At 45.2% G+C, this 27,325-nt stretch overlaps 1 protein-coding gene across 1 annotated transcript in view; it reads left to right on the top strand.

The window, feature by feature from the left end:
• Window positions 1-27,325, top strand: part of ACACB (acetyl-CoA carboxylase beta) — a 3,851,763-nt gene that overhangs the window by 2,041,308 nt on the left and 1,783,130 nt on the right. The window contains exon 30 of the mRNA XM_069619430.1: window positions 2,864-3,001. Within this exon, the coding sequence (XP_069475531.1) occupies window positions 2,864-3,001 (138 nt within the window). The remainder of the gene's footprint in view (window positions 1-2,863; window positions 3,002-27,325) is intronic.

The following is a 27,325-nucleotide window of genomic DNA, read 5'->3' as shown; positions in this document are numbered from 1 at the left end:
AGAATTGTGAAATGGTTGCTACACCTGCAACAATAAGAGTTTGAACTGGCATACCAGCTAGGCACCGACAATCTGACAGACTTCCTGTCAAGAAACCCAAGAACTGCAACACTTGGCGAGGTGGATGAATCGGAAGAGCACATCTGCCAGATCCTCAACACCATGAAGCATAAGGCAATCAGCATCGCAGACATAGCGGAAGCCACACAAGCTCACCCATGCTGCAACATCATAAAGGACACAATAATTGCACGCCAGCAGCAAAAGACTTCATCACAGGGATGTTCCCGGTACGGCATGAACTATCAGTCACCAGTGAGGGACTAATTCTGAGGGTTGCATGCATAGTAATCCCCTTCAGCCTACAAGACAGGATTGTCACACTAGCGCGTGAAGGACATCAAGGAATGGTCGGAACAAAGGCCAGGATACAGCGCCAAGTGTGGTTCCTCCAAATAGATGCCAAAGTGTAAGAAACTATTACATCCTACCACCCATGCCAAATAATAGGGGCACAGCCAAACTCCAAGCCAATCCAGTCAGCTGAGCGAGCGTCATCAAGAAGGGAAGTCATTAGCATTGATTTCTGCACAGTACAGGAGGGGACATACCGGCTAGTGGCAATCGCAATCGACGACTACTCATGGTATCCGGTAGAACTAGTGTCCTCAATGGTGGCGGACACAATGATTCCAGCACTCAAAATGTTTTTTGCCACACACGGAGTGCCGAGGCAAGTCAGAAGCCACAACAGACCACCGTTCCAAGGGATGGAGCTAAAAAAGTACATAGGTGATTTACACATCCAGTACCATTGCATCATGCCCAGGTGGCCGCAAGCAAAAAGGGATGTGGGGAGATTCATGAGAACACTCAACAAAGTCCTACGCATATCCAAAGCCCAGAGCAGCCATGGCAAGTTGACCTGTACTGTTTTCTATGAAACTACAGAGTGACTCCCCACAGCTCCACAAACGTACCCCCAGCAGACCTTATGTATGGGACAATGGTGAATTCATCAATACCACATCACCCCAACTGGAGTGTAGAGGATCTCGACAGTGAACGTACACAGGCCAAGAGTGTAGCGACAAACAAAAACATGAGCATCAGGAGAAGAGCACGAGAATCCAAGCACAAGATTGGTAACCAGGTCCTAGTGTTAAGAAACCCCACAAAATAAACGTTGGAAACTCGATATGACCACAAACCATGGAGGATAATCCGAACTGAGGGAACAATGGTGACAGTGAGCCGAGGGCAAGAGACAAATGCCAGAAGTGCCTGGAGGTTGAAAAAGGTACCAAAAGAGATTTGGATTGGCTGGGCGAGACGGCCACGAGAAGAAGGCATACACACACAGCACGCCCCAAGACAAAGGACTGAGGAAGACGCTACACAAGCCAGGAGAAGTATCGGAAGGTGACAAACTGCTCTTCAAGTTGAAGGTGAGCCAGAAGGGGGAGGGGAATCAGGCAGCAATCCAGTGGCTACAACCTAAGGGCAGTCCCATGGGCACCAGACCCCGGGAAAGCTGAGAGATTGAGTGGTGAAATCCTATGTGGCTATGTTGACTATCATTTTTGGTGAACAAACCTGTGCAGGACTATATGGCACAGGGGACAGTGTATATTGTGGTTCACATTTTTGTTAATTGACATGAAGGAGGAATGTTATATCCGCCGCATGTGCAGTGATGTGAGACGCAAATAAAGGACCTGCGCTGCCGGAAGCCGGCGATTCGGGAAGTGAGAAAGCAACTGGTGTAACACGCATTTCTTGCCTCTGTGTCTCGCACCACAGGGCCTACATGCCCAGCCCAACACAACCCCGATCCCCACTGGCAGCACCGGCTGGGGACTCTACACCTCTTAGTTCTGTGTCCTCAGAGTTACACACCAATGTGTATGGGCCCCTCTCTGACCCAGGCCCACTTGCGCCCCCCTCCTGTTCACCACTGCAATCCTGCACTGCCACCACACGAACTATGACATCCGCTGATCATCACCATTTGTCTGGTTTATTTCTTAATTCTGTGTCGGCGCTGGAACGGCAGCTCCCTCCTCAGTCCCCTATGTCACCTGGCGCATCTTGCTGCACACTAGACACAAGATACGTGGTCCCGAGCGCGGGCTAAGGCAGAGCCCGTTCCCAGGGGAGCGTCACTAACAAAGGCTGTGGGCCACCACCCACAGGCACCCACGGGAGAGCGAAGGAGCATCCATAGCAGCCGCTCCGGACCTCAGCCACTCGAGAATCCTCAGCTTTGACTGACAGATGTGTGGAGCCTTCACACAGGTCTTGGGCAGTCCTTGAGCCTGGAGCCCCGAAATTGGTGCCAGACATAGTTCGGGTGAGAGTTACCAGTTGGCATCTTCTCTGCAGCTCCTCAGGGGCATTTAAGAGGGGCCCAGGACCCTGAATAGCCTGATGAAAAGGGAGCAATGCAGTAGAGCTGCTACATCCCTGCGCCCCCTGGTGGCCACCTCTGGTGGGAATATTTAATGACCCAATTAGGCAGTAGGGAGTGTCACCCGCATGGCAGCATAACATGTGGAACCTGTGGGAGGAATTAACGTACCCACCTGCTGGAACATTACCATTGGTAAGTCATTTATTTTTTATGCTCATTATTGGCCCACAGTCCAGTTAGAATCTGTTACGTTGTCATAACAATTGTCACCCAATCCTCACTTTTGAATCATTTAGCATAAGATGTGCCATGCATTTTTCTTATGCTGTTTCAATTTAATGATGACCATTTTGTTTCAATGGGCCTCAAATGCTTCAAAATGTAGATCTTGTAAATAACATTTTTTAGGTGAAAAAGAGTAATTTAACGTCTGTCTCTTTCCACATACAGAATGTCTCTACCCATCACTGCAACACACCTAGAGTTAAATCGGCAGAGCAGTGAACTTTTCATGGACAGCGGCTTCTCTCCCTTGTGCCAAAGGATGGGTGCAATGGTTGCCTTCAACAAATTTGAGGATTTTACCAGGTACAGTAGGAGAATGGATATGTAATATTGCACCTCACAACACACAATTAAGAAATGCGTATTATGAGCGAGGGGATAGGGTGGGGACCCTCCTGGCGCAGAGGGCTCGGGGCTGCAGGGTTGAGAGGGGAGTTGCTCATCTTAAGGATGGGGGGGGCGAAATCCACAGGGATCGGGAGGAAATAGCGGAGTGCTTTGCTGACTACTACAGCAAACTCTACTCCAGACAGGCAGGCAAATCATTGGAGGATATCCGTGCCTACCTGGCGGAGCACCCTCTCCCCAAGCTGTCTGACACCGAACTAGGGGCCCTGGAAGGAGAGATATCGGAGGAGGAGGTGGAGGGCGCCATCAAGAGATTGAAGGCGGGAAAGGCACCAGGAGGTCACGGTTACGTGGCAGACTTTTACAAGCAGACCCAATCTGTCCTGCTGAGGCCTCTGGCCAAACTATTTAACCAAATTGGGAACCGTGATTCCATCCCACCGACGTTCCTGCAGGCCATCATTACTTTCATACCCAAACCCGGCAAAGACCAGACAGAGTGTGGATCTTATAGACCCATCTCACTCTTAAACCTAGATGCTAAGATTTTTGTTAGAATTCTGGCTTCCAGACTGGAGGGCTGCCTTCCCCGCCTGATACACCCCGACCAGGTGGGATTTGTCTTAAACAGGCAGGGCTCTGACAACATGCGAAAAACACTTCACGTACTTACCTCGAAGGGGGTCCGAGACGAGGGCGCACACCTACTGGCCCTTGACGCGGAGAAGGCTTTCGATCGGGTCAGTTGGGCCTTCATGGGGGAGGTCTTCACGACTCTGGGGATGGGCCCGAAATGGCTTGGTTGGATGTCCGCGCTGTATTCCTCTCCCTCCGCCAGAGTGGTGGCCAATGGGACAGAGTCGAGGGTGTTTCCCCTCGAGCATGGCACGCGGCAGGGATGCCCACTGTCCCCGCTAATTTATGCACTTGTAATGGAACCATGGGCAATCTCCGTCCGCAATGATGGGACATCAAGGGAGTGCAGGTGGGTGACACACAATGCAAAATCTGCCTCTTCGCAGATGATGCGCTACTCTACGTCACAAGACCTTCCCAAACAGTCCCCCGAATGTTGCAGGGTCTCTCACGTTATGGGGAACTATCCGGGTACAAAGTTAATCTTGAGAAATCGGTGGCATTTATAGGGGGGAAACTTATCGGACCCAGAGACAGCCTTTGAGAATGGGCTCCCCTTTCAGCTGGGGGAGGAGGGGTTCCGGTTTTTGGGGGTCCAGGTCACCCGTGATCCCGAGGACCTTTACTCGGCCAACTTCCCCCCCCTTTGGTCTCCAATTAGAAGAGACATAGAGAGATGGGCGAGGTGGAGTCTCTCCTCGATGGCTCGCCTTAACCTCATACAAATGGTCATCCTCCCCAAATTTTTATTCCTCTTTCAAATGCTTCCGGTGCTGATCCCCAAAACATTTTTCATGGAAACGATGCGAGTCCTTCTCAACTTACTTTGGTCGGGTAAAAAACATAGAATCTCTTATGAGGTGTTAACCAGGCTTAAAGATGACGGCGGGGTGGGATACCCCGATTTGGAAACATACTACAGGGCTTCCCAACTGAGGGTTCTGATCGATCACTTTACCCCGGGTACAAAAAAGCAATGGGTAGCCATGGACAACGGGCCCCTTGCACCTGTCACAACAGAGCAATGGCTCTGGGTCCCAAGGAAGAAGATCCCTAGAAGTGTCCTGAATCACCCAATCCTAAAGGTGTTGTGGTCTCTGTGGAAGGAGGGAGGGGGTTATTATCACTGGCTCACAACCTGGCCCTCTCTGCTAAGCTGTACATGGGCTCCCCCTTTCCTGACCAAGATAGCAGAACCAGCGGCATACCAGAAATGGTTTGAAGCGGGCCTCAGCAGGACTGGCCACCTCTGGGTGGGGGGGTTCGTTCTTACCCTTGAAGGAAGTCCTGGGAATAGGCACTCTGTCCCCTTCCGCTATCTCCATCTTAAGGGAGTCCTCACTGAACCATCCTGGGGGGACACCCTCAGTAGAGACCTCACAGATTTTGAAAAACTCCAAGGGGATAATATCTCGCCTTTATAGGCTTTTTCTGTTCTCTGTCCCGAGGGACCCTCCGCCTGCACGTACAGAGTGTGGAAAGGACCTGCGAGAGGAAATTGACGAGGAAAGGTGGGCTGAAATGTGCAGGCGGGCCAATCGCTCCACGGCCTCACTCCAGTATCGCCACCAAGCCCTCAAAGTACTACATCGATGGCACTACCCCCCACAGAGAATTGCTAGAATGAGGCCAGGTTACGACCCACATTGCTGGAAGTGCAAGACTGAGAGGGGGGATTATATCCACATGTGGTGGGGGTGCACAGTGGTTCAAAAATACTGGGAAAAGGTATTGGCCTGGATCAAGGGGGTGGACGGGGTGGAGCGGTCTTCCTGCCCCTGGTTTCTCCTTTTTGGAATCGTTACGGGGGAGGATCAGGAAAACATCCAGGACCACATGCTACAGGTTATGTTGGTGGTGGCCAGGTGCTGTCTAGCGCAAAAATGGAAAAACCCGGAATGCCGGGGGAAAAAGCATGGGTCACCAAAGTGCGGGCCATTTACGATATGGAATTTCTCACACACCTACTTGATGAATCTAAATCCAATATCGAAGAAATATGGCTCCCTTTTTCGATAAATATGGCCGCCCAGCATGAAGCTCTACACCAGAGCCGGGGCATCCCCCCCTCGGAGCGCTAGGCCGGTGCACACTTACCTGACTACGAACTTCCCAAAGCTCGGCTTTTGACTCTGACGTGCTACGTGCACATTGCGAAGACATTGCTCCGCTTCCTCGGAGCCCGCCAAAACTGCAACTAATGAGAACCTGAACTGGAGTGGGATGGGGGGAGGGATAGGGTGGGGGGGAAGGCATGTTATATTTGGTTTCTTGTTTATTCATGTTTAAGTAAGCACTGTTTCGTTGTAACACATATATGAAACCTAATAAAATATGATTTTCCCAATAAAAAATGCGAACAAGGTAGATTGGGGAATTAGAAGTGAATTTCTTTAATACTGTGGAACATGTTTCACAATAAGAAGCAGATAAACACTAAATACCTGCCCTCAACAGTAACACTGAAGCCTCTGTAAAAAGCAATAAATGAAAACATTTCTAAGAGATGGCTGGCCCGATTGGTATGTAAGATCCACAGCAAAGTTTAAAGCAAAACAAATATTTGCACAAATATGTTATTTGCATTAAACCTCAACAAAAGCAGTTTGACATGTTTTCAAGACTGGAATAGTGCCAGAACACACATGCCTTTACAGGATTCTCAAATTATACCAGGATCTTTCTCACTCTGTAGTCAGTTCAAATTATTTAATATGGTTGTTGACCTCTTTGTGGGTTTTTATTAGTTAATATTGTAATATACAACACTACTTTAGGTAGTGCAGAACCACTATAAAATGATTGTAAAGGCCTTCCAGTTGCCTCCATGATCTGCCTTTCTCTTTTCATACCTTCAAAGTTGGAGTTTCTAATCCCTTTGATTTATTTGTCTTTGGCAGCTGCTGTAATTGGGTTGTAAACGTTTTAGTCAAGGTTCCATCCTTCTGTCCAGTGCCTGTCCTTCTATGCTTTTATTATTCTATAAAACAAGACTAATTGAGAATCGGGACAGACAGGTTGTGCCTGTCCTGATCAGAGAAAAACACATCTTCGCCTGAGTTTTGTTTTGATATGTATCCCTATTAATAAGCACATAACATTGCCTCCTGGTGTAAACATATGGAACACAAAAGCATACTTATTAAGGGCACTTCACCATAAGCAAGCTAAGTCCAAAGTTGTGTAAAAAAAAAAGAAGAAAAACAGACATGTTTATATTGAGAGAGCACTTTGATGTTCACATTTTATGCTAATGGGTGCAAATTACTTTCCCCCCAATTTATTTGTTTTATTTGGTTACTGCATTCTATGTTTCGAAATAAGAAACAGCCCTTTTTTTTCTGACATAACAAGAATGGGTTGAAGTGTTTTCTTTTGTTGTCAAAAGAACCAGAACACACCTTTCAATTGTAAGTGCAATGCCTGGTTGAAGTAGGATTTCTTGGGGTTTTTTGTAAACATTTTACATAATTGACAGAACAGTCTTTCAATAAGACAATCCGATGTGCCAAGATAATGAGGTCAACGTACTGTGGTTCCACAGATTCCTAATCTTGATACATTCTCGGTAACAGCAGCTGGTATAAGAAACTTACAGCAGGGGGCATGGTGTAGCTTGGTGCTGTCACCTTTTGATGGTCCACATCTTTGATTCCGAACATGACAAATCTTCCACTATAAGTAGACGACACCACACCCCATCACTTCAGTTTCTTTTTTCTGCGTCAGCAGAATGCTGTTTTCTCAGAGTTCTCAAATCGAATTCCTTACTGCATCATCACGCCTGGCACCCCTAAGCCTCTGGGGTATAGGCACTGCATGGGCTATAATGAAAAGATGATGTCGAGCAGTGCTTTTCCTGACAGGCAGTGAACCGTAAAATACTTGGCAACGTGCCACAACATTGGCCCTAGGCCCCACTGTTCAGGTCTCCAGCTCCTACACAATCTAAACAGAAGTGTTGGGAGATGGATGCAAACAGCCCCACTTTGGAAAGGAGCAGAAAAAGAACACAACAAAGTGAAGGTGAAGGGATGGAGCTCTCAGGGCAAGTCACAACACAGGTCTTTGTCATCTCCTAAGAGAGGAGCCGATCCAGTAAACACGATGTGCGGAATCCATAGATTCCTGCAATGGTAAGGTGTCCCTTCCAACAAAAAGCAAGCAAAAAGAGCAGTCAGAGCAATTTAAGGCTCAAATGCTGGAAATATTCTCAAGGCTTTGACAGTGACTGCTTCAGCTTTGATGTGTGCCAAGATCTGCTGCACCTTCGTTGAATAGTAGAGGTGCCCGGGAGGGTTGTAACCTAAAGCCCCAGAGCTCTGCCCTTCTTGCTTTGTTAGGGGAGCCTCAGCTGTTTCTTCAGCACCCCAAGGTCGTGCGTCGACCTATCAATATCTGCGTCACTTTAACCTATTACCGCTGTTGCTGGAAAGCCACAATAGACGCAGAGCTAGGGCTCAGTACTTCAATCCATGAAGCAATTTACTTCAAGAAGTGTTCCTTTGTCCCAACAGGGTTGTAGTCCCTCTTCTTACCGGGCCCAACTCTTCTCAGAGAACTGATTGCAGATGATGTAGACATCCTTAACCTGTTTACTGATCTTCAGAATGCGAGTGGTTTTGGTTATGACCTCGGATCTAGACATTCAGCAGGGGTGAGATGGATTTTCAGGACCATCCCTGGGTGAGGGTTCCGAGAGGCCACCCTGTTTAGGTGACAGGGTAAAAGACTCTTAGATCTAGTCAAACTCAGTCAGTAGTGTAGCCGAAAAGTAAGGCTTAGACTTCAGGAGATATGGGGGTGATGTAATACAATGACATGCACAGAGCACTCAAATCAAAATGCTCTATTAAGCCTTAACATACACTAAAATGACAGGTAATTACTATTACTAAAAAACATCTATAAACCTGTATATACACACTTGATCTGACTGAAGATCGTCCATACTTTACTTTTAAAACAGTTCGCAATTGGACACACCTCGCCCACATGCCACACTTTTTCCTTTTAGCAGCAAGGGTATGTGTGGTAATTCATTGGAAATATCCAGAGATGCTAAGTGATGTTAAGGATTTCAATCAGGTGACACACACTTTGGTCTCTGCCTTGTATGTAGCGCACAACTGAGATGCTCCTTATTCTATGCAGATTCAATTTGCGATGGTACACAACTGGTATCACACCCCCTTTTCAAATACTCAAGGTCACAATGGAAAATGAACCAGGCTGGTTGGTAAAATGCAATATTTATTTATTTATTTTAAAATTCAAAAGACAGCATACAATTTTTAATATGGGGCAGCAATCACCAATGGGGTGATAATTACAATGAGGATGTAAGCCAAGCACTTGGTTTAACCTTCTAGTGGAACATATACAAAACACCAGGGAATAGGAGCACTTTTTGATTCAGGAAAGATAGCACCCGAGTTAGGATGTCCCCCTGCAATGTTCACTCAACCCACAAATAATCAATTCTGCTTGGATAGAAAGACATGGCAGGTAATCAGGAATAGGAGGCAGAAACACAGAATCCAAATCCGACCTTCTCTCACCAAATAAGAGTGGAAAACGGTTTTTAAACCCCTTGCAATGTTATGAAATGACACTCGGAAATTGACAAATAATTAAGGGGCGATTAAAACTTTAAGGTAAATACAATTTCTTGCTAAAGCAACAATGCATAGACACTAACAATCACCAGCAATGGATTACCAAGAGCATATAATTCGAAAATGAATGGAAAGTTTTTAAAAAAAAGCAGCCAAATGACATGTATAAAAGTTACATTTCCTTTCAATTTCCGTGTAAATTTACTCAAACGGTTTCTTGAAAAAACTGGTGAATTATTGCAAATTGTGATGCTGTGTCTAGTCTGAGGTACAGCGGTACATCGCAGGGATATTACAGAAGTGAAAGAATGGAGGTAGCTGGTGAATTAAGAGCGATTTGGAAGGTAGAGTAAGGTTCGTTTTTAGGAAAATATAGCAGTGAAAAAGAGAAAATCGGTTTTAAAAATGAAAGGCAAATTTTACTTAAACTAGATTTAATGGCGAAGAAAAGAGGAAAGTGGACTGTAAGTATAATCCCTACCCCAAGGCAAGGCAAGGCTGCTTTTTCATTTGATTCCATTTGTATATGTCAGAACACACTGGCACGCACCCTTGGTGTGTCCCCTTGTTCCATTCTGCCCAATGTATGCTTGGCAAGACGGTGCAGCCTTCTTTTTGTTGCTGCAAAACGCAGTTTTAAGGCCATGGTGCTCACAGGAGCCAGCGCAACCATTTTGATGCTGTTTCTGCACAAATGCAGCTTCGTTTCGGTGAAATTCTGTTCAGTGGGTCCATATCCCATCACTATAGGGGCAACCCAGAGAGGAGAAATACTTGGCCAGAACTCGACCTATCACATCCAGGCAAGGGAGAGGTAGGGTGAGGACATCTGTACAACCCTATGACGGGAGGAGGGAGTAGAAACCAATATGCAAGCGCTCCCGCTTTCTACAATTCACCTAGAAACCCCACCTGGGTTTCCTGGATTTTGCTGTGCCCACTTAATTAAATTGTTGATTCTGATGCAATGGGTTCAAGGGCAGCCGTTGCAGTGCTCGCTGTTTAGGCTTGGGTCTGGCTAGCAGGCAGTTCTGTGCTTGCAGCTGGACAAGCCAGGCAATGTGAGACAAAGTCCACTGAAGGTCCAATGATGACGGGAGACCCCCCATGACTCGACTGAAGTGGGCATACGCGAAGAACACCCTGATCAAAGGGTGACAGGCAAAACCCCTGGAAAAGGAACATTTTGCTCCTTTTCATGATTGGGAAGCAGCAGCTGGGGCCACAAACTGGCAATGTGCGACGTTCAAAGATGAAACTCAGAACAGGGACTGATCCACCAGAGATTACCTGGATGAAGCTCGTCAGCCTACAGGAGAGTTCTGGGACACTTTCAAAGGCTTTAGATGGTAGGATCTTTGTACAAGGGTCCAAACTGTTTTTCCCCACCCACCCAAGCGTCGAACTACTGGCTAGGGTCTTTAGGAGTTCGGTCCAGAGAGAGAGGGCTTCGCCAGCACTTGGCTGTGGCAATGCTGGATATCTTCATTGGGGGACCTCTGGTCTTCAGTAAGCTGTATGCTTTGTAGGGTTTTTGACTCCAATTAAGAAAGCCTGCAGGATGAGTCCTTTTATCCCAAATTTGATCTAGGGTTGCCCCCTAGCACACGAATGCTAAAGATCTGCACCATTCAAACTGGCATGGGCTCTCCTGTCAATGAAAGCTGCTCATCTTCCAAGCAACAAACATGCCCCTACTTGAAATGTGGATTGGGTCTAGACAGTCCCAGCCCTCACATCTGTCCACATACACAGACCGCCACTTTGCCTGGGAAAGCAGAGACCTTGCACACAAAAGGGCTTTCCACGTATGGCGGTTCCAGACCCAAGAGGGTAGGAAGAAGGCCAAAAGACAATATGGCAAAAGGACAAGTGAAAATCTCGTGGCACAGCCATTGTAGAGTATATGGTACTCTTTATGGCATTATGCAATATAATGCATGAGTCCACGAGCATAAAGTTGAAAACTCAGTAGGAAAATATCTGCTGCCACCCGCCTGCTGTAGATTCGGGTGTTCCCACCAGACGTGTCGCCAGTCCCCTTCCCCTCCACATTCCCTCCAGAATTTTTTCAGGGAGTTCCGAAAGATTTGGTGGAGCTTCTTTGGTGTATAGTGCCATTGCAAAAGGATTTTCATCCACATTTATTTTGTCTTTATTGCCTTTGTTAATTTTGGTATCATCCCCCCTGTGTGTTCACATTGCCCTCTGGGGATCGTTTTCTGTAGGGCCTTCTCCCATCTTTTGATATATATTCATTTTATTTCTTCCCCCGATGTACTTATATATTTGTAGGTTTTTGACACAAACATTTACGTTCCGGTGTGTGTCATTATGTAATGTTCAAAAGGAGTTAACTCCCTTGTTGCAGCTTCTTTGATTCTGGGCGTACTTAGTCAGTGGGTCAGTTGGTCGTATTTAAATCTGTCATTGATGATCATATTTAGCAGCGTTGTACATTCCTCAAACAACCTTATCTTTAGTTCCTGGTACATATCCCTGAACATTTCACATCCGGCATCCTCCCACTTCTGAAATGCATTCTTCTCCATTCCTGGTGGAAATTCAGGATTTTTAAATAGGGGCATGAAGAGGGCTGGGTCTTTGGTTAGTGTACCTTTCTGTGTCGCCTTGTCCCAAATTTCTGATTTGTGTGTTTGGATGTATATATTTCTTCCCTAGCCAGAGCAGATGTCTGGTGGGCGTTGTCGCCTCTTAGCCAGAATTATATGCAGTACCCTTTGGGAACACCACACACAATTAAGACTACAAGTGACAGTACAATTTCACCTTTGGTACAAGCCTGTACTACACAGTTAAAGTGGTAGCAGTAGCAGAGCAGCCAGACGTATCTCAAGAGTAAGTGAGCAGTATCAAATAGTCACACAAAAGACAGCAATTACTATGATTCAGGCAAACACTGACTCAGGTTTTCAAGTAAAAGAATATACATTTATTTCACTCTTCAGTTGTATAACATTGCACTATTATACGCAGTCTAAAGATCACACTCGTAATACACCACACCACTTCCCTTAAATTCCAGACAAGTTAAGCTCACAAAATGAAGTGGGGGCAAAATGGCACTCCAGCAATTTAAAAGGAAGGGAAAGACAGAAGTTAACAGAAATTGAATCACACCAACAAGTACATACTCGGGGCAATCGAACAAGAGAGACTACAATGATAAAATCAAATAGAAAAGGCTTAGGTCCAAAGTCAATGGTTCAAAAGTGTTTTGCTCAAGATAATACAGTTCAGTGTAGTTTGCGGTAAAGTTTGTGGCACGGTTTCCAGACAAGGTTGGTTGGTAGAAAAGTTAGTTCAAAGAGAAGAGAAGGACAAGCCCTCGGATTGGAGAAAGATTTCAAACACATTCACCGCGGCCGAACGAAACGCACAACCGGATTTGCACAGTACCTTAAAACAGAGAGGGAGCTGTAGCTGAGGCAGAAGTTCCGGGTAGCTCCTGAAGCGACTGTCGGACTGATCAGAAGTAGGAAGACTGGAGGGTCCTGCACTACCCAGAGAAGAAACCAGCAGCAGAGCAAAGCAACGAATAAAGTGTGCGCTCCTTAAAACCCAAGCATGGTCCGACCTTCCTGGCTATCAGGCCCACTGTAGCTCTGTACAGCGAATTCAACCAGAGGAGGGGTCCTGGCTTGCAGTTTGGGTGAACTGGTTGGTCCCACCAGCTCAAGGGAAGAAGTTTCCTGGAGGATCTTATCTGTCGTCGGATTCTGGAGATTTGGACCTGCAGCAGTGCTTCACCAGGCAGTTCAGTCGTTGTAGGGGTCCTCTTCTTCCAGTTCCTCGTTGGTTCTTTCGTTCCAGTGGCGACTCTGCTCTTCCAGTCCCAGAGATCTGCTTTTTATGCAGTTTTCCCCCATTCATACAGCCTGGCTGTCAATCACACAGCAGGGTGGCTGGCCTGGTGAGGCCAGTCCCCTTAGCCAATCAGACACGAGTGCGACTTGGGTTACCAAGGGAACCCATGGCAGGGGTCCTAAAACCCCTCCCTCACATTCTGCCTAGCCAGACTCTAAGGCACCTAAAGGAGGGCTTTGGTGTGGAAGCCCGCGAAAAAGTGATGAACAAAGGGACCAAACCTGGTTTGGCGCGCAGAGTAAAACGCGAGAAAGACTTTAACAAAAAGAAATGGCGAATAAACCCGGCCAGAGCCAAAATAAATTATATTTGGTCAAGCGGGTTTATGTTTGAGGCTAATATAATAGCCTAAAACATTACTACGTTTATATAAGATAATCGCGGTAGGAAAGTTAGGTAAGATACCACTGCCACCAGCCAAGTCTTAATGTAAATGGAGCGAAACAATGCCCCAAGAGGCACTGATAAAAAGGGATAAGAATGAACCATTTCCAATACTCCATGGAAGATGGGTGTACTGGGTCTGTGGTTTAAAGTGACTAAGGTAAAGTTAATAGCAACTTTACCCTTTTCTGGGGGACTGTAGTCAGCCCCAGAAAATGGAGTCGGTGGGAAGTCTAAAAGACAACCCTGTGTCACTGCATTGAAGGTGTTGTGAAACACACATGAAATATATGGTGCCCTGGAGTAGGTGAGGCTCCAGTGCCCAAGATCACACAAAAAGTAGAAACACACATAGCAAAACACATGTAAGAGTGTGAAAAAAAAGGCTCACACTCTTACCAGGTGAAAAAATAAATCCTAGAAATCCAGCAAAGCTGCTGAGGGACTCAGTAGGTTAGGGAAATCAACCATTTATGAGAATTCTCCCTAACATCGCCACTGCTCTGTCTTGTGCCGCTCATATTTTCTGGGAGTTGTCTGGTATCCATTCTTTCAATATCCATAGCTGAGCTGCTTCGTAGTATTTCTTGAAGTGTGGGAGGGCACAGCTGACGATACTCTTGGGGTTTTCCCTTGCCAGACGTAGGCCATTGTAATTTTCGTTAGGGTTTTGAAGAAAGCGGGTGGGATCCTTATCGGTATGGCTTGGAATAGGTATAATAGTTTTGGAAGGATGGTCATTTTGATAGCTGTTATCCTCCCCACCATGATATCATCAGGGGGTTCCATCTAGTGAGGTCTCGTTTTATATGTTGTAGTAGTTTGGGGTAATTTTGTGCGTATAGGTCTTGAATTTTCCCTATTGGAGTAATTCCCAGATATTTAACTACCTTCAGGTGCAAGTCTGTCGCTGCCTTGTGTATTTGCGTTGTCTCCCACCAATATTAGGAATTCTGATTTCTGTTTATTGATTTTTAATCGTGACACTGAGCCAAATGTTTCAATCTCTTGCATGAGAGTCGGGAGGGACGTCTCAGGTTCCACGAGAGACACCAGCATGTCATCTGCATGGTTACCAGTCATTTGGTTGACAACCAAATGGTCGAATGACCATTTGGTCGACACCAAATGGTTGAATTTATTTTTTTTGTACATTTTTTTTTTGGGGGGGGGGGTTCCTACCCCAACCCCCTTTTTTATGTATTAATTTTTTTTTAACCAAACAAAACGGAAAAAAATATATAAATAAATAAAAACATTTCGACCATTTTTTTTCTGACCATTTGGTTTCGACCAAATGGTCATTCGATCTTTTTTTTCGACCAAATGAGCAGACACCCATCTGCATAGGCTGCGATTTTGTGGGTACGTCCTGTCATTTCTATACCCCTTATTTCTTGATTGTCCCTTATACGCGGCAGTAGCATTTCCAAAAATATAGCATATAATAGGGGCAACAGCGGGCACCCTTGTTTCAGTCCGCTCTTAATAGTGATTTTGTTGGATCGGGTCCTCAGCGTGTGAAAGATGAGCGAACATTCTACTCGGTCGAATGCTTTTTCTGCGTCCAGGGCCAGAACTATCGCAGGGGTCTGTGTCATGCCTGTTTTTTCTACTAGGTTGATGACCCTCCTAATGTTATCATGTGTTTTTGTCTCTGGGACAAACCCGGATTGGTCTTGATGGATCAATTTCGGAAGTACTTGGTTTTTTTTTTATTTATTTGTTTTGGTTTTACATGAAAAACCTTTACAAAACCACAGTAAAATATGAAACCAACAAATATATATGAATACATACAATAATAATAATAATAAAACAAGGAGAAAACTAGGACAAATATTCAGAGAAGAAACCAGGGGTTGCAAAGGGAGAGCAGGGGTTGCAAAGGGAGACCAATCAAGGCTTTCTTATGCTCATTTAGGGGAGTACTTGCTTAAGTCTAGAGGCCTGTATTTTGGTATACAATTTAGCGTATTGGTTCATGAGAGCTATCAGTCGGTATGAACTAGAGATTTGTGGGTCTTTCCCATGTTTGTGGATAACCAATTGTTATGCTTGATCTAAAATGGCACTGGTGCGCAATGCATTCTGGGAGCGCTCGGAGCCATGATGGATATTTACTTCATGCCCCAGTGAAAAGCTGCACACGTTTTGCTGAGTGTTAGATTCACAGTGCTGAGAAAAACATGCTTTCCAAACCTGGTATGCGGTCAAGCACATTTCTGCTGGGAAAGCCAACTCTGTTATGGTTTGCTACTGTTCTCCACGTAGTGTGTTTTTAGAGAAGGGAGGCACTGCGCTTCTTGGGGGGAGCTCTCGATTGACCCAGCTGGCAACTGACGGCTGTTCCTCAACTGCGCAAGTGCAATTTCCAGAAGGTTCGAGAATTGACTCCCCTTTGTAGAGTGTGTATATATGCGGAAGCCCGGAGGTGGTCAGGTGAGACTTCAGCCGGAGAAGGACGCTTATGTCCGGCCCTCCTGTGAGCTGTGGTGCTCTCGGCCTGGCTGTTCCGGGGGTCTTCCAGCCGCTTCTGGACGAGATGAGGAATCCTGTTATGCTCACGGTGATGTATTTCCTTTTGACTTCTTTACTTCTTCTGTGATCTATGTCCATATTATTTTTGTGAGTTATTTCTATGTACTTTTAAGATTTTAATAAATAGCCGTATAAGAGCTGATTATCTTCTAAGAGTGCGTGGCTGTGAGTTATTGTGTCTGTCTACGTTCAAAGTATTTGCTCTATAATTGCATTGATGATTTATGGTTGTTCCGGGCACTTTTGGGGAGAGCAATACACCAACATCTTTGCCTCATTCATGGATTGGGTGATATTCCCTTTAACCTTGAAGGAGTTGAATAGAGCTGTTAGGACCGGGGCTAGTATTTCTCTGTATGTCTTATATAACTGTGTAGTGAAACCGTCTGGGCCTTGGGCCTTATTCCTGGGCAGTTCTTTGATTGCTATTTGGACTTCCTCCTACATTATGTGTTCCTCCAATTTTTGTCTCTCGGCTTCCGATAAGACCGGGAGATTTACCCCTTCTAGATCGTTTTTTTGTAGATTCTCGTCTGGTTGATCCGAAGAGTAAAGGCGCCGGTAGAATTGCTCGAATATGCTCCCAATCTCTGCAGTTTGTTTTCCTATGCCCTTTCTCATCCACCAGTGCTTTCACTGTCCGATCCTGTGTCTTTCCTTTAAGTTGTCTGGCCAATAATGTCTGCTTTATTCGCCTTTATATAGTACCAGTGTTTTATCCTCAGCAGATGTCTTCAGCTTTTTTAGTGCGAAGGGAATCTAGTTGGCCTTGGACATGTCTCAGTGCTCTTTGCAACTTAATCGTGGGTTTCTGCATTATTTCGGCCTGGATTTTGGATATATTAGCCTCTAGTTCTTTTTCCCATTGGGTATTCTGTTTCTCTCTCTGGATTTTTAGTGCAATTAGCTGTCCCCTCGTTACCGCTTTCAGGGCTTCCCATTATGTTTCTGTGGATAGTTTGGGTATATTATTGAATGATAAATATTCTTCGATATGTTCCCGAAGGGTATTCCCTAACACTGGGTCCCTGATTATTTCCTCTGGGATCCGCCAGTTCCATAACCCCGGGACCTTTGGGAACAGTGCAATCTCTGCCTACAAGGGGGCGTGATCGGATAATGAGATGGAATCTGCTTCTGCCTTACACATTTTCCCCAGTATACCTGTCGAGACCCAGAGATAGTCTATCCTTGACCTTGTCCCGTAAACATGTGAAAAATATGTGAAGCCTTGTTGGTTAGTATGTGTGTGCCTCCAGACGTCTTCCAGCACGAGGTTGGACATTCTTTGTTTTAGTGCTTGCGATGGTGTTCCCTGTCTCTGTTGTCTGGGCCCTGACCTATCACGTTTGGGATCCCATGCAATATTCAGGTCTCCTCCCAATACAATGTCCCCCTTGGTGAATCTTTCTAATTCATCCAAGGTATCTTTGAGGAAGCTCTCCTGACCCGTATTTGGAGCGTTTAAGACTGCCAGCGTAATGGGGTACCCTTCTATTTTCGTGTTGATGAATAGGTATCTCCCCTGTTTATCCGCCTCTGTGTGTATTATCTGCATGTTTAGGGAGTCTCGAGCTGCAATCATGACCCCTGCTTTTTTTTCCTGAGTTATTGGCCTGTATTATCTTGTTGTACCATTTCAGCCTGATCCTGGTCTTGTCCTGCCCTCTAATGTGTTTCCTGGAGAATGATTGTCATATTTCCCTTACCTTATAAACTGCTCCACTTTCGTTCTTTTTACTGGGGAGTTTAAGCCGCGGATATTATGTCAGTATTTTTATCCCCATAGTGTCTTAGTGATTTGAGTATCTGAGAATCTACCTCGTTGTGCTCCTCAGTATTCGTGGTTCTTTCCAGTCCCCTTCCCATTTCCCAACAGTGTGTTCCCCAACTTGCCCCTTTCCCTTCCCCTCTCCCCCCCCCCCCGTCCCTCCCAACTGCCCTGCGATGGGCTCTGGTTCCTATGACTGCTCAGACATTGCGCCGTCTGCGCCATGCCCACAATAACTCAGTGATAACTTGTAGGGTGTTCTAAAACCCTCTAGATTCCAAGTGGTGTTCCAACTGCCCTCCCTCCACTCCCTCGCACCTGTGACAGTGGTGCTGTGGCCTCTTTCTTTCCATCGCTATCATTTGAGCAGGTTGGAGGGACTCACAATCTCCGATTTTCTGTGTTTCTTGCGTGTTTGATTTCTACATTGATTTTTTTTCACTCCTTCGTCTGTGGCCCTTTCACTTTTCTATTGTTTCTCTTCTATTCCCATTCTGGTTTTTCTTTTGGCGGGCCTTTCTTAACCATCCTTGTCTGGGTCCTTTTTGGTCTTGTATTCCCAGTATCCGTTTCCCTTCTTCGCAGGACGTGACCCTCCTTTGTTTCCCCTCCCACATGAATTGCAGTCCAAATGGGAATGTCCATTTATATCTGACCTGTTTTGACGATAGCTCTTTTACTACTGGGCCCATTTCCCGGCGTTTCTGCAATGTGGACTGCGCCAGTTCTTGGTATAGTTGTTGGATGTCTTCGCCATTCTTTCGGATATGGTCATTTGTCCGGGCTCTTCGCAGGATCTGTTCCTTTTGGGGGTACGATGTGAGTGCAACCAGGACATCTCGGGTCTCGCTCCTGGTTCTCCTACCCTCCTAGGGCCCACCCGATGTACTCTATTGCCACTTCAGCTTCATCTTTTGCATCGAGGATGTCCTTGAAGACTTGCTGGACTGCGTCTTTCAGATCTCTTTCCTCCACTGACTCCGCCATATTCTTAATTCTTATATTCGATCTTCTAGGTCTGTTCTCTAGAGTCTCGCATTGTAGTTCGAGGTTGTGGGTCCATCTCTGCAAATGTTCCTGGACCTCTGCGTGCTGTTGTGCTTCTTCGTCAAGGTTTTGCGTTATTGAAGGATTTAATATAACAAGTTATTTGTAGTGTTACAGTTCTGATAGTTAAGGTAGTGAGAGATATATTTGTATTGATGATGTGCTTTGGCGCAACATTTGAAGCATGGTGTTTTGGATGTTCAGGCCTACAATATTTTGTGCATTACGGATAAGGTGGTGATTTGAGTTGTTATATTTTTGTTTGAACTTTAAAGGTGAGGTACATTAGATGTAGAAGTTAGAGGCCTCAGTGCTGTGTTGGTGGAGGTGCGCACTCATTTGTGGGGATTATTTCTCCATTAGGAGCCTTGGCATGGTTTAATATTTTGTTAATGCTATACACAATGTGGTTTAGCATGTTCAGGATCTTTTCAGGGTGTCGGTCAGTCCTTTGACTTTGGGTTTCCTTAACAGACCCTGTGCGGGCTGGAGCACCTTTTTGATGGACTGTCTAGGTATGTATCTTGGCATTAGTGTATCTCCCTCAATTACTAATGATGGGTTGCAAGATTAAAGTGTTTGTTAATAGTGATATATATTTTCATGTAGATGTCATTCCCTGAAGAGTAACTATAACTCGAAACATGTTAGAAAACACAAAACATCTTGCAAATCATCTACAAGAATAAAGTGGTCGTATTGCTCTGTTTTCCTAAGTATGTGAGATTAAGGAATGGACTTCAGAAAAACTTTGCACTATTACTTGAAGATTGCCTACTCAGTTTAGATATTGTGGATGATAGTAAACTTGATTAAATGAAGTTATGAAAAATACTTGATAATATTGTTTATGTTTACAGTGTTCCTGGTGGATAAAGTACTTATTTGGGCAGCGTGCAAAAATTGTTCATATTCTATGTTTAATGTGGCCTTGATTCACTGATTGTGTTTGTTCCTTGGCTCTGTTGGATCACATATTGGTTGGGACCCCTCACTTGAATAATATTGTATTTAAAAGAAGAATTTATAAACAGTTAAGATTGTAGATATTGGTGAGCAGGGCTAATTTAGTATTTTCTTCACATTGCATTTGTAACCACAAAGTTACAAATGAAAAGGTTATAAGAATACAAAGTATCCTAACCGCATCTCACTTTAAGGTGATGTGCGCAACTTTAAAAATATAAGAAATCCAAAGGGAGACAGTCTCCCAGTACTGATAGTGTTATGGACTGATCAATTTCCCCATAAAAATTGGCACAAAGCAAAGGAAGTAAAGCAGAAGGCTTAATGTACCTCCAAAATGTCAGGTCAGCAATCAAAACAAAGCACTAAGAAAAGGTGTCCGATTGAAGTCTGTGTACTAATAAAGACCCCAACCCTCATCAAGTGTGTTCCCGTGATAATTCAGTTTGGCATCGCGGGCCAGTGGCTGTACATCTGCATCTACTCAGAACTGGATCATCACCTGGATTCCATGGCTGCAACAGGTTCTTGCTGAGCTGTACCACGGGGCCTGAAGGAATCTGCAAGACCTTATACAGATAAGTGTAAGATATAGAAAGCCTTTTTCCTGGGTAAAGTCTCAGCTTTCTCAGTGTGTCTTGATGTTCGGGCTGGCACTGTCTGGTCCCAGTCCATATCCGTATCTCTGAAAATCTGTTGCCGGACAGAATGTTTGACCAGTGGCTGTCCATGATTGGACAGACCCTGCCAGTTTGAATGGTTCAGACTCTTACCATTGGTGGACCCGGTGGCAACTCCAGTCTAAATACTGGACAAAAAGAGGACTTCTGCAGTAATTTGACAGATTATCATTTGAGCCAAGATCCCAACGAAGATATGCAGCCCACTGAAGAGCTGAGGATGACTGTTGGAGCTGATCACCATTGCCTCCAGCAAGGTCCCACTGAGTGCCTGCTCCTGATCTCAAGAAGGCCCTCGTTGGTGTGTCAGCCTCTGTACTGGTGGGATCTGTGCCTGCTGAGCCTTGGGAAGTGTCAATGGACCACTGGTGGACTGACCAGCTCCCTCTTGCACTAATTTGCTTCAGCCGTCGGTGATCCACGTGCATTCTTGGAACTTGAAGGATCTTCTACTTGTGCTACAAGATACCTACACCTGCGTTTTCAGCCTTCAAGTTCCAACGGAAGCTGTGCAGGGCCAAATAACTTTGTTCCCCAACTGAAGATAGCATGTCGTTGCCTGACAGTGGTGACTCCAGCTGAATCCTGTCTTTTTTTGCTTCATGTAGGCCACCTGAAATCGCCTGCTCTGCAGAACTCTTCTTCCTTTTGTGGCAAGGGCGACCAGCTGGCTAGTCTCTGTAACATAATATAGGCACGGCGACTGACAAACTAAATGCTGTGCCCAAAACGACCTCTGCATTGTGACCCCTGGGCCTGCATCGACTGGACTAAGGACTGGAACACCTGGAATGGTGTCAGGGGAAATCTGAGTTCGGGGGGGTGGGGGGAGTCTTTTTTCCCCTTGTCCTCCATAGGGTTACATGGGCCTAAAGTCTTGGCCCTGTCTCCATTGCCTGACTCGGATTAGTGGTATTCTAGTCAAGGACCACCCCCACCCTCACGCCTTCTGTAGTGTGGTGGGACGGAGAGAGATACTTTAACTTTTCCAAACCTCTGATTTGCAACCACTGGCATCAACAAATCCAATAGTAAACCTACCAGAACAGTATAACTTCTAGAACTGGTGGCTCTAGGGCACTAGGCCCCATTCCATTTCAGGGTTGGATTTGCGAAGTATTGGGTATCTATTCTAGGGTTACTCTGAAGTGTTTCTACTATGTTTGTCTAAACCTGATTACTTACCTGTATTGCACTGGTTTTGATTCAGTTGCGTTTCTATCTGTTCACTGACTTTACCACATACAGTTGTTGAAAGTATTGCAGATAACTCTGGTAAACTGTTGCTGAACTGTGTAAAGTGTTGGGGTTGTCTCTAGAGCCCTTCCAAGGGTAAATGTATATATGTATTTTTGTAGTAGCTGTGTACAAGTACGTACCCTGAGGTTTCATTGTTAGTATGTATTTTACAGGTCTATTAAATCATTGTATAGTTTTGTACTTTTCTGTTTAACTGGAATTATTAGAGTGCTCTGTGGGTGTCTTTCTAGTCCTTGACAACTCTCAAACCCCTGCTGAGTCGAAGCATTGCTGCTCTGCTACCTACCTTAGTTGTGTTTGGTTAGACTTCAGTGTCTTTCCTGTTCACCGAAATAGGTTGACCTCACAAAATCCACACCAGGGTTGATTTTGGAAATCCATCTCAACCCCTAATGAGGATGCAAGAAATGTAACAAATAAAATGTGTTCAGATTTGTTAGCATTACTTTATCTTCAATTTATATTTACAGTCCTTAACCTTGCAAGGTCTTATTTTGGTGTAGGTGCGGTTTTTACCCTTTTCCATTTTCTCAATAGCCACCTTTTCTCTTTCTCCTTCAATACTTTTTAACAAATGTGCCCCCTGCGATGGTAAAGAGTTTTACACAAATGTACCATGCTCTCGGGAGAGGTTGTCTGCTTGACAGCCACACTGTAGATTAGTGGCCCATTTGTGTCCAAAAGAGTCATATAGGATGTTGAAAGATAGCAAGGTTCTGTCATGAAGCCCATTTCATAACCATTTAGCATATAACGCCTTATGGTGTATGAATATTCCGATGTTCGTTGTCTGATTTCAGATTGGGCCCATAACACTTGCATAATTCTCATACAAAGCACTCTGCATCGCCACAAAGCCATAAACAGACAAGCAGCCAAATTCTTCCAAGGAAGGATCAGCCACGAAAAGACGTAAGATCAAACAACGACCTACAGAGACAAGACAGTACGATAAAAGGAAATTCGAAGGAACAGCATTCTCACATCTAATTGCCAACCTTTGGAACACCATGCCCAAAGAAATTAGAACCACAGAAGACCACATCGCCCTCAGGAAAACCTGGTCATTAAACAGACAACAGCAGCAACCACAAAGGGACATCGTCAGCAATAACATCACAGACTAAAAGTAACACACTAAGGAACACAATCACAGATAACAACGGCAATATCATAGAGGACCAGAACACTGCGCCGCCCAAACTCCCCCAGCCCCGAACACCACCAATGCCCAACATCTAGAGTGATCAATGCAGAGTAGGCTGGCAAACCAACAGACAGTTTTAGGGACAACGCCCACACGCAATTATGCACCAAAGAAAACTCAGTCAGGTAAAGCATTAAAACCTAATCATCACCCTAACTGGCCCATCCACACAACTTGGGCCACCAGGGCGAGCACCACCTCCTCTATCTGGCATAATACCAGCCACACACCCATTCAGCAGCCGACCGGACAACAGGCACGCAAACAACGGCCATGACTAACCTGGACAAGTAACCAGGAACCAGGAACACACTAGGTACAACTGTCCATCTGCCACCAAAACCCAAAGGGGAAGTCAGCCACCTGACCTGGAGAGGAGGCAAGATGGTCCAACGAAGCACAACCAAGAATGTTGGTAGATACCATTGAGCAGCAACAAAGACCGAGTTCAGAGGCTTCACCAAACCGACCGACTTACCCATTTCTCCCTCTTTCTGCTCCTCCAACTTAACCAACACCACTACCTATGACTAGGGGCTAGCTACACTACACATACCTTCGGATGACTATAGGAAGCAAGAGCCACTCAAGTCAAGACTAGGTCCACAAGGGATCCTTTGGGCATAAAACAGTATGGATGAACTAGCGGCCGCTGGTAAGTGGTATGATTATTCACCGCCCTTAGCTCACTGTGGGCATACATTTGGGAGGTTTGAGTCACCTGGACTACGAAATCCCCTCCTTGGTTACGCTTCAAAGAGCACAGGCGCTGCGGGTGCAGATGCAGGTCCGATTTACAGTCACAAATGCAAGACAATGAAAGCACTTGAAGGACACTTGAAGAAAGGCGTGAAAGTTGCCAGCATTGACGCACAGTGATGCAGGAGCACCCAAGTCTCGCAGACTTCTGCACGCTTCTCTCCAGGGGCATAAAGCAGTAGGGTTTTGTCAAAGGGGCCTTGTAGTGCGAATTAGGGTTCTCCCAAAGATCGAGCCGAAACTCGATGTAGTAACGCTCCAGCACGGGTGCCAAAGGACAAGCTGGTCAGTCCTCTGGAGGGCCCAGGGACAATTCTGAGCTGGCTCGTCTGCAGGGCACCAAGGAGACGTTGAGAATGATTGGTCCCACCACTCAAAAGCGTTGACGCACCTTTGCAAGTCTTTGGAGATCGAGCGCAAACCATGGCTCTACCGGGACAACAGTGGGCTCAAGCTGGCAAACCTCTGCTGGTTCCAGACATTCCTTGGATCTGCTTCGCTTCTAAGGATACTTGGCTCTGTGTAGAGGTCGATTCGGTGATCTGCAGGTCTGCACTCAGAGCCCCTCTTCATATCGCAAAGTCCAGTGAGTGCTGGCACGCCAGCTGGCCAATGAGGAAATCTTCCCCACTAATGCAGGCTAGCAGAGGTCCAATCAAGGACCACTGCAGCTCTCATTCTCTTGTGCACACCACATATTCTGGCACCAGTAGTGTTGATTGGGACCAGACAGTTGCAGCTCACTTCCTGGGTACCCACACGCGTGACATGCATTAGCCCTCGAAAAGCGCCGACTTTCGCGTCAGAATGCGTGCCCAAATAAGGACTACTGGGTCACAAAGAGCGAGGGGAAGGCCAAAGGATAACGTGGCAAAAGGAGAAGACAAAATACCTTGTGGCACGGGCATGACAGACACTAGCCACAGTTATGAGCCAAACGCGGTATGACTTGGTAAAAGTTAATAAAAATACACGAAAAGCTTCTGCTGTCACCAGTCTACTGTTTAGGGCCAGAAAACGCAAGGACCCCAGTACGCGTTACAGTAATGTATTTTGCGCACTGAAATACAGTTGTCAAAAGTGTCAACAAAGTGATAAGACTAAGGGAAACAATGTTTTCCAGTGCTGGCTGTCAGAAGGACAAGTCATTTTCCCCAGAACGATGAGCGAAAGCAGCAGTAAGTGAAATGTTACCTAACACGTGCCCATACCGAAGCCTAGGTGAAGCTGGAGCTGCCGAGAGAGCCGGGCACAGAGGGGACGCGGACCGCGTCCAATGCAGTGCAATAAAAATGCCAATACATGTGGATACGTCAAAAAGATGCATCTTCCCAATGCGTCAATCACTATATATATATATATAACTACAAAAAACTTTGTTGAGGGGACTTTATGGTTAAGTTGCCCTAACAAAAACCTGTACACTTCTCTAAAAAAATACTTTCCACCTCCCCTTTATGATTCAAATTAAAACCGAAAACCCCATGAAATTCAACAGTTATGGTAAACTAAGCCCCCAACGCTGCCACCATCCCTGTGCACTGCTAACACTAACACCCAGACCATGAAAGATGTCATCTCAAATGTCAATGATGACATCAATGACGACATCACTTGTTTAGCCCCTTTCTTTTCCTTCCCTGCCATACATATATATGTACATTCAGTAATAAAAAAATTCACTAAAGGAATGTTATACTTCACAGTGCAACCAAACACCACTGCACATTCCCCCATTATAGTAAGCTAAGCAACCATAACTCGCGCCATCAAAGATGAGATCACAAATATCATTGATGACATCACATGTGTGCCTCACATATTTTGGTGCATTGAAAAATGTAGGCTAGGTGGTTTTATTCACTGACCAGCACAGTATGAAAATTGAAAAGGTGCTGTATAGCAAAACGTTACCCTTGTCGTGTGTTCTTAAAGTACATTCCTTAGGGTTTGGTGTCAGCTCATGATGCACATGCATGGGGCAATAGCAGGCCTCAAACACACAATTAATTTGTATACAGGAAGATAAACTGTCGGATGCTGCTAGTTCTTTCTACCTTACTTCAGTTTCCCTGTATGTGCCTCTCATTTATATGCATTGGGTCGTTATATGTATTGTTTGTTGTAGCACAAGTATGTATTAAGTCTAGATTTGTGAGCTAGTTATTACATGTGTAACATTACACAATCACCCCTGACGTCTTGCTACCAACATAATGGAAAGAACCCCTTCTAGGTAGGGACTTTTTAGGAATATTATTTTTACATGTGATGTCATCAGTGATGTCATCAATGATATTTGTGATCTCATCTTTGATGTCCTGGGTGTTAGTCTTAGCAGTGAACGTAGATGGCGCGAGTTATGGTTGCTTAGCTTATTATGATGGGGGAATGTGCAGTGGTGTTTGGTTCCACTGTGAAGTATACCATTCCTTTAGTGACATTTTTTAAATGAATGTACATATATATGTATGGCAGGGAAGGAAAAGAAAGGGGCTAAACAAGTGATGTTGTCATTGATATCATCATTGACATTTGAGATGACATCTGTCATGGTCTGGGTGTTAGTGTTAGCAGTGCACAGGGGTGGTGGCAGGGTTGGGAGCTTAGTTTACCATAACTGTCGAATTTCAGGGGTTTTTCGGTTTTAATTTGAAGCATAAAGGAGAGGTGGAAAGTACTTTTTAGTGAAGTGTACAGGTTTTTGTTAGGGCAACTTAACCATAACGTCCCCTTAACAAAGTTTTTTTTGTAGGGAATTGTACTGGTTTTTGGAAGGTGGAACTTAAGCATGACATTGTGGCAATGAAGTTGTTGTGCAGACTATACACTGTAATCATATGATTTTGAGAGATATGTAGTGTAATGTACGTACTTGACATACATTTAACATAGAACATACAGAACCCCCTCCCTATTGATATTGGAAAGGGACGGACTGAGCACCTGTTTGCGGACGGGGGCAGACAGGATCAACATTACCTAAAGAGGTGGGGGGTAGCTGAAAATGTACTATTGTCTTAAACAAAAAGTGTGCAACGTCGAAGAAGGACATAAATATATTATAAGCAGTAATAAGTAAATATCGAAACCTGAAGCTGGGAAAAGAAAACAACACATTTAATAACCATGTAGAATGAAGTGGAGGGTACCATTAAAAAAAAAAAAAGGATGCCTCCAGCGTAATCACTTCACAGAAACTCGGCAGCCTGGAACGACAGTGGACAGACGCAGTAGGACGAAAGGCGATTACAGCAAAAGAGTGAGTGCAGGTTATTTTTTTATATGGGTGTGGGTTTTTTTTGTTATGTGGTGCAGAAATAATAATTTTGTTCTGTTGTTTTGACTCAGAAATGGCTAGTACTTTGGAGTGGCTGGAGGAGTATTTCCCGCATTGGGAAATGTCTGAAGACAGCGACAATAATGGTACACATTGCTCTGCATATGGAAAATAGTGACCAGTATTTTATAGGCATTTAACTTATGTCTTTTTTTTTTAAACAGACCAGGAAAAAAAAGAGG

This window comes from Ambystoma mexicanum, chromosome 10 (genome assembly GCF_040938575.1).
Source record: "Ambystoma mexicanum isolate Mex_15411 chromosome 10, UKY_AmexF1_1, whole genome shotgun sequence".
In the NCBI taxonomy this organism is placed as follows: domain Eukaryota; kingdom Metazoa; phylum Chordata; class Amphibia; order Caudata; family Ambystomatidae; genus Ambystoma; species Ambystoma mexicanum.
Note: the sequence above shows the minus strand (reverse complement) of the source record. Positions and strands in the feature narration are given on the sequence as shown.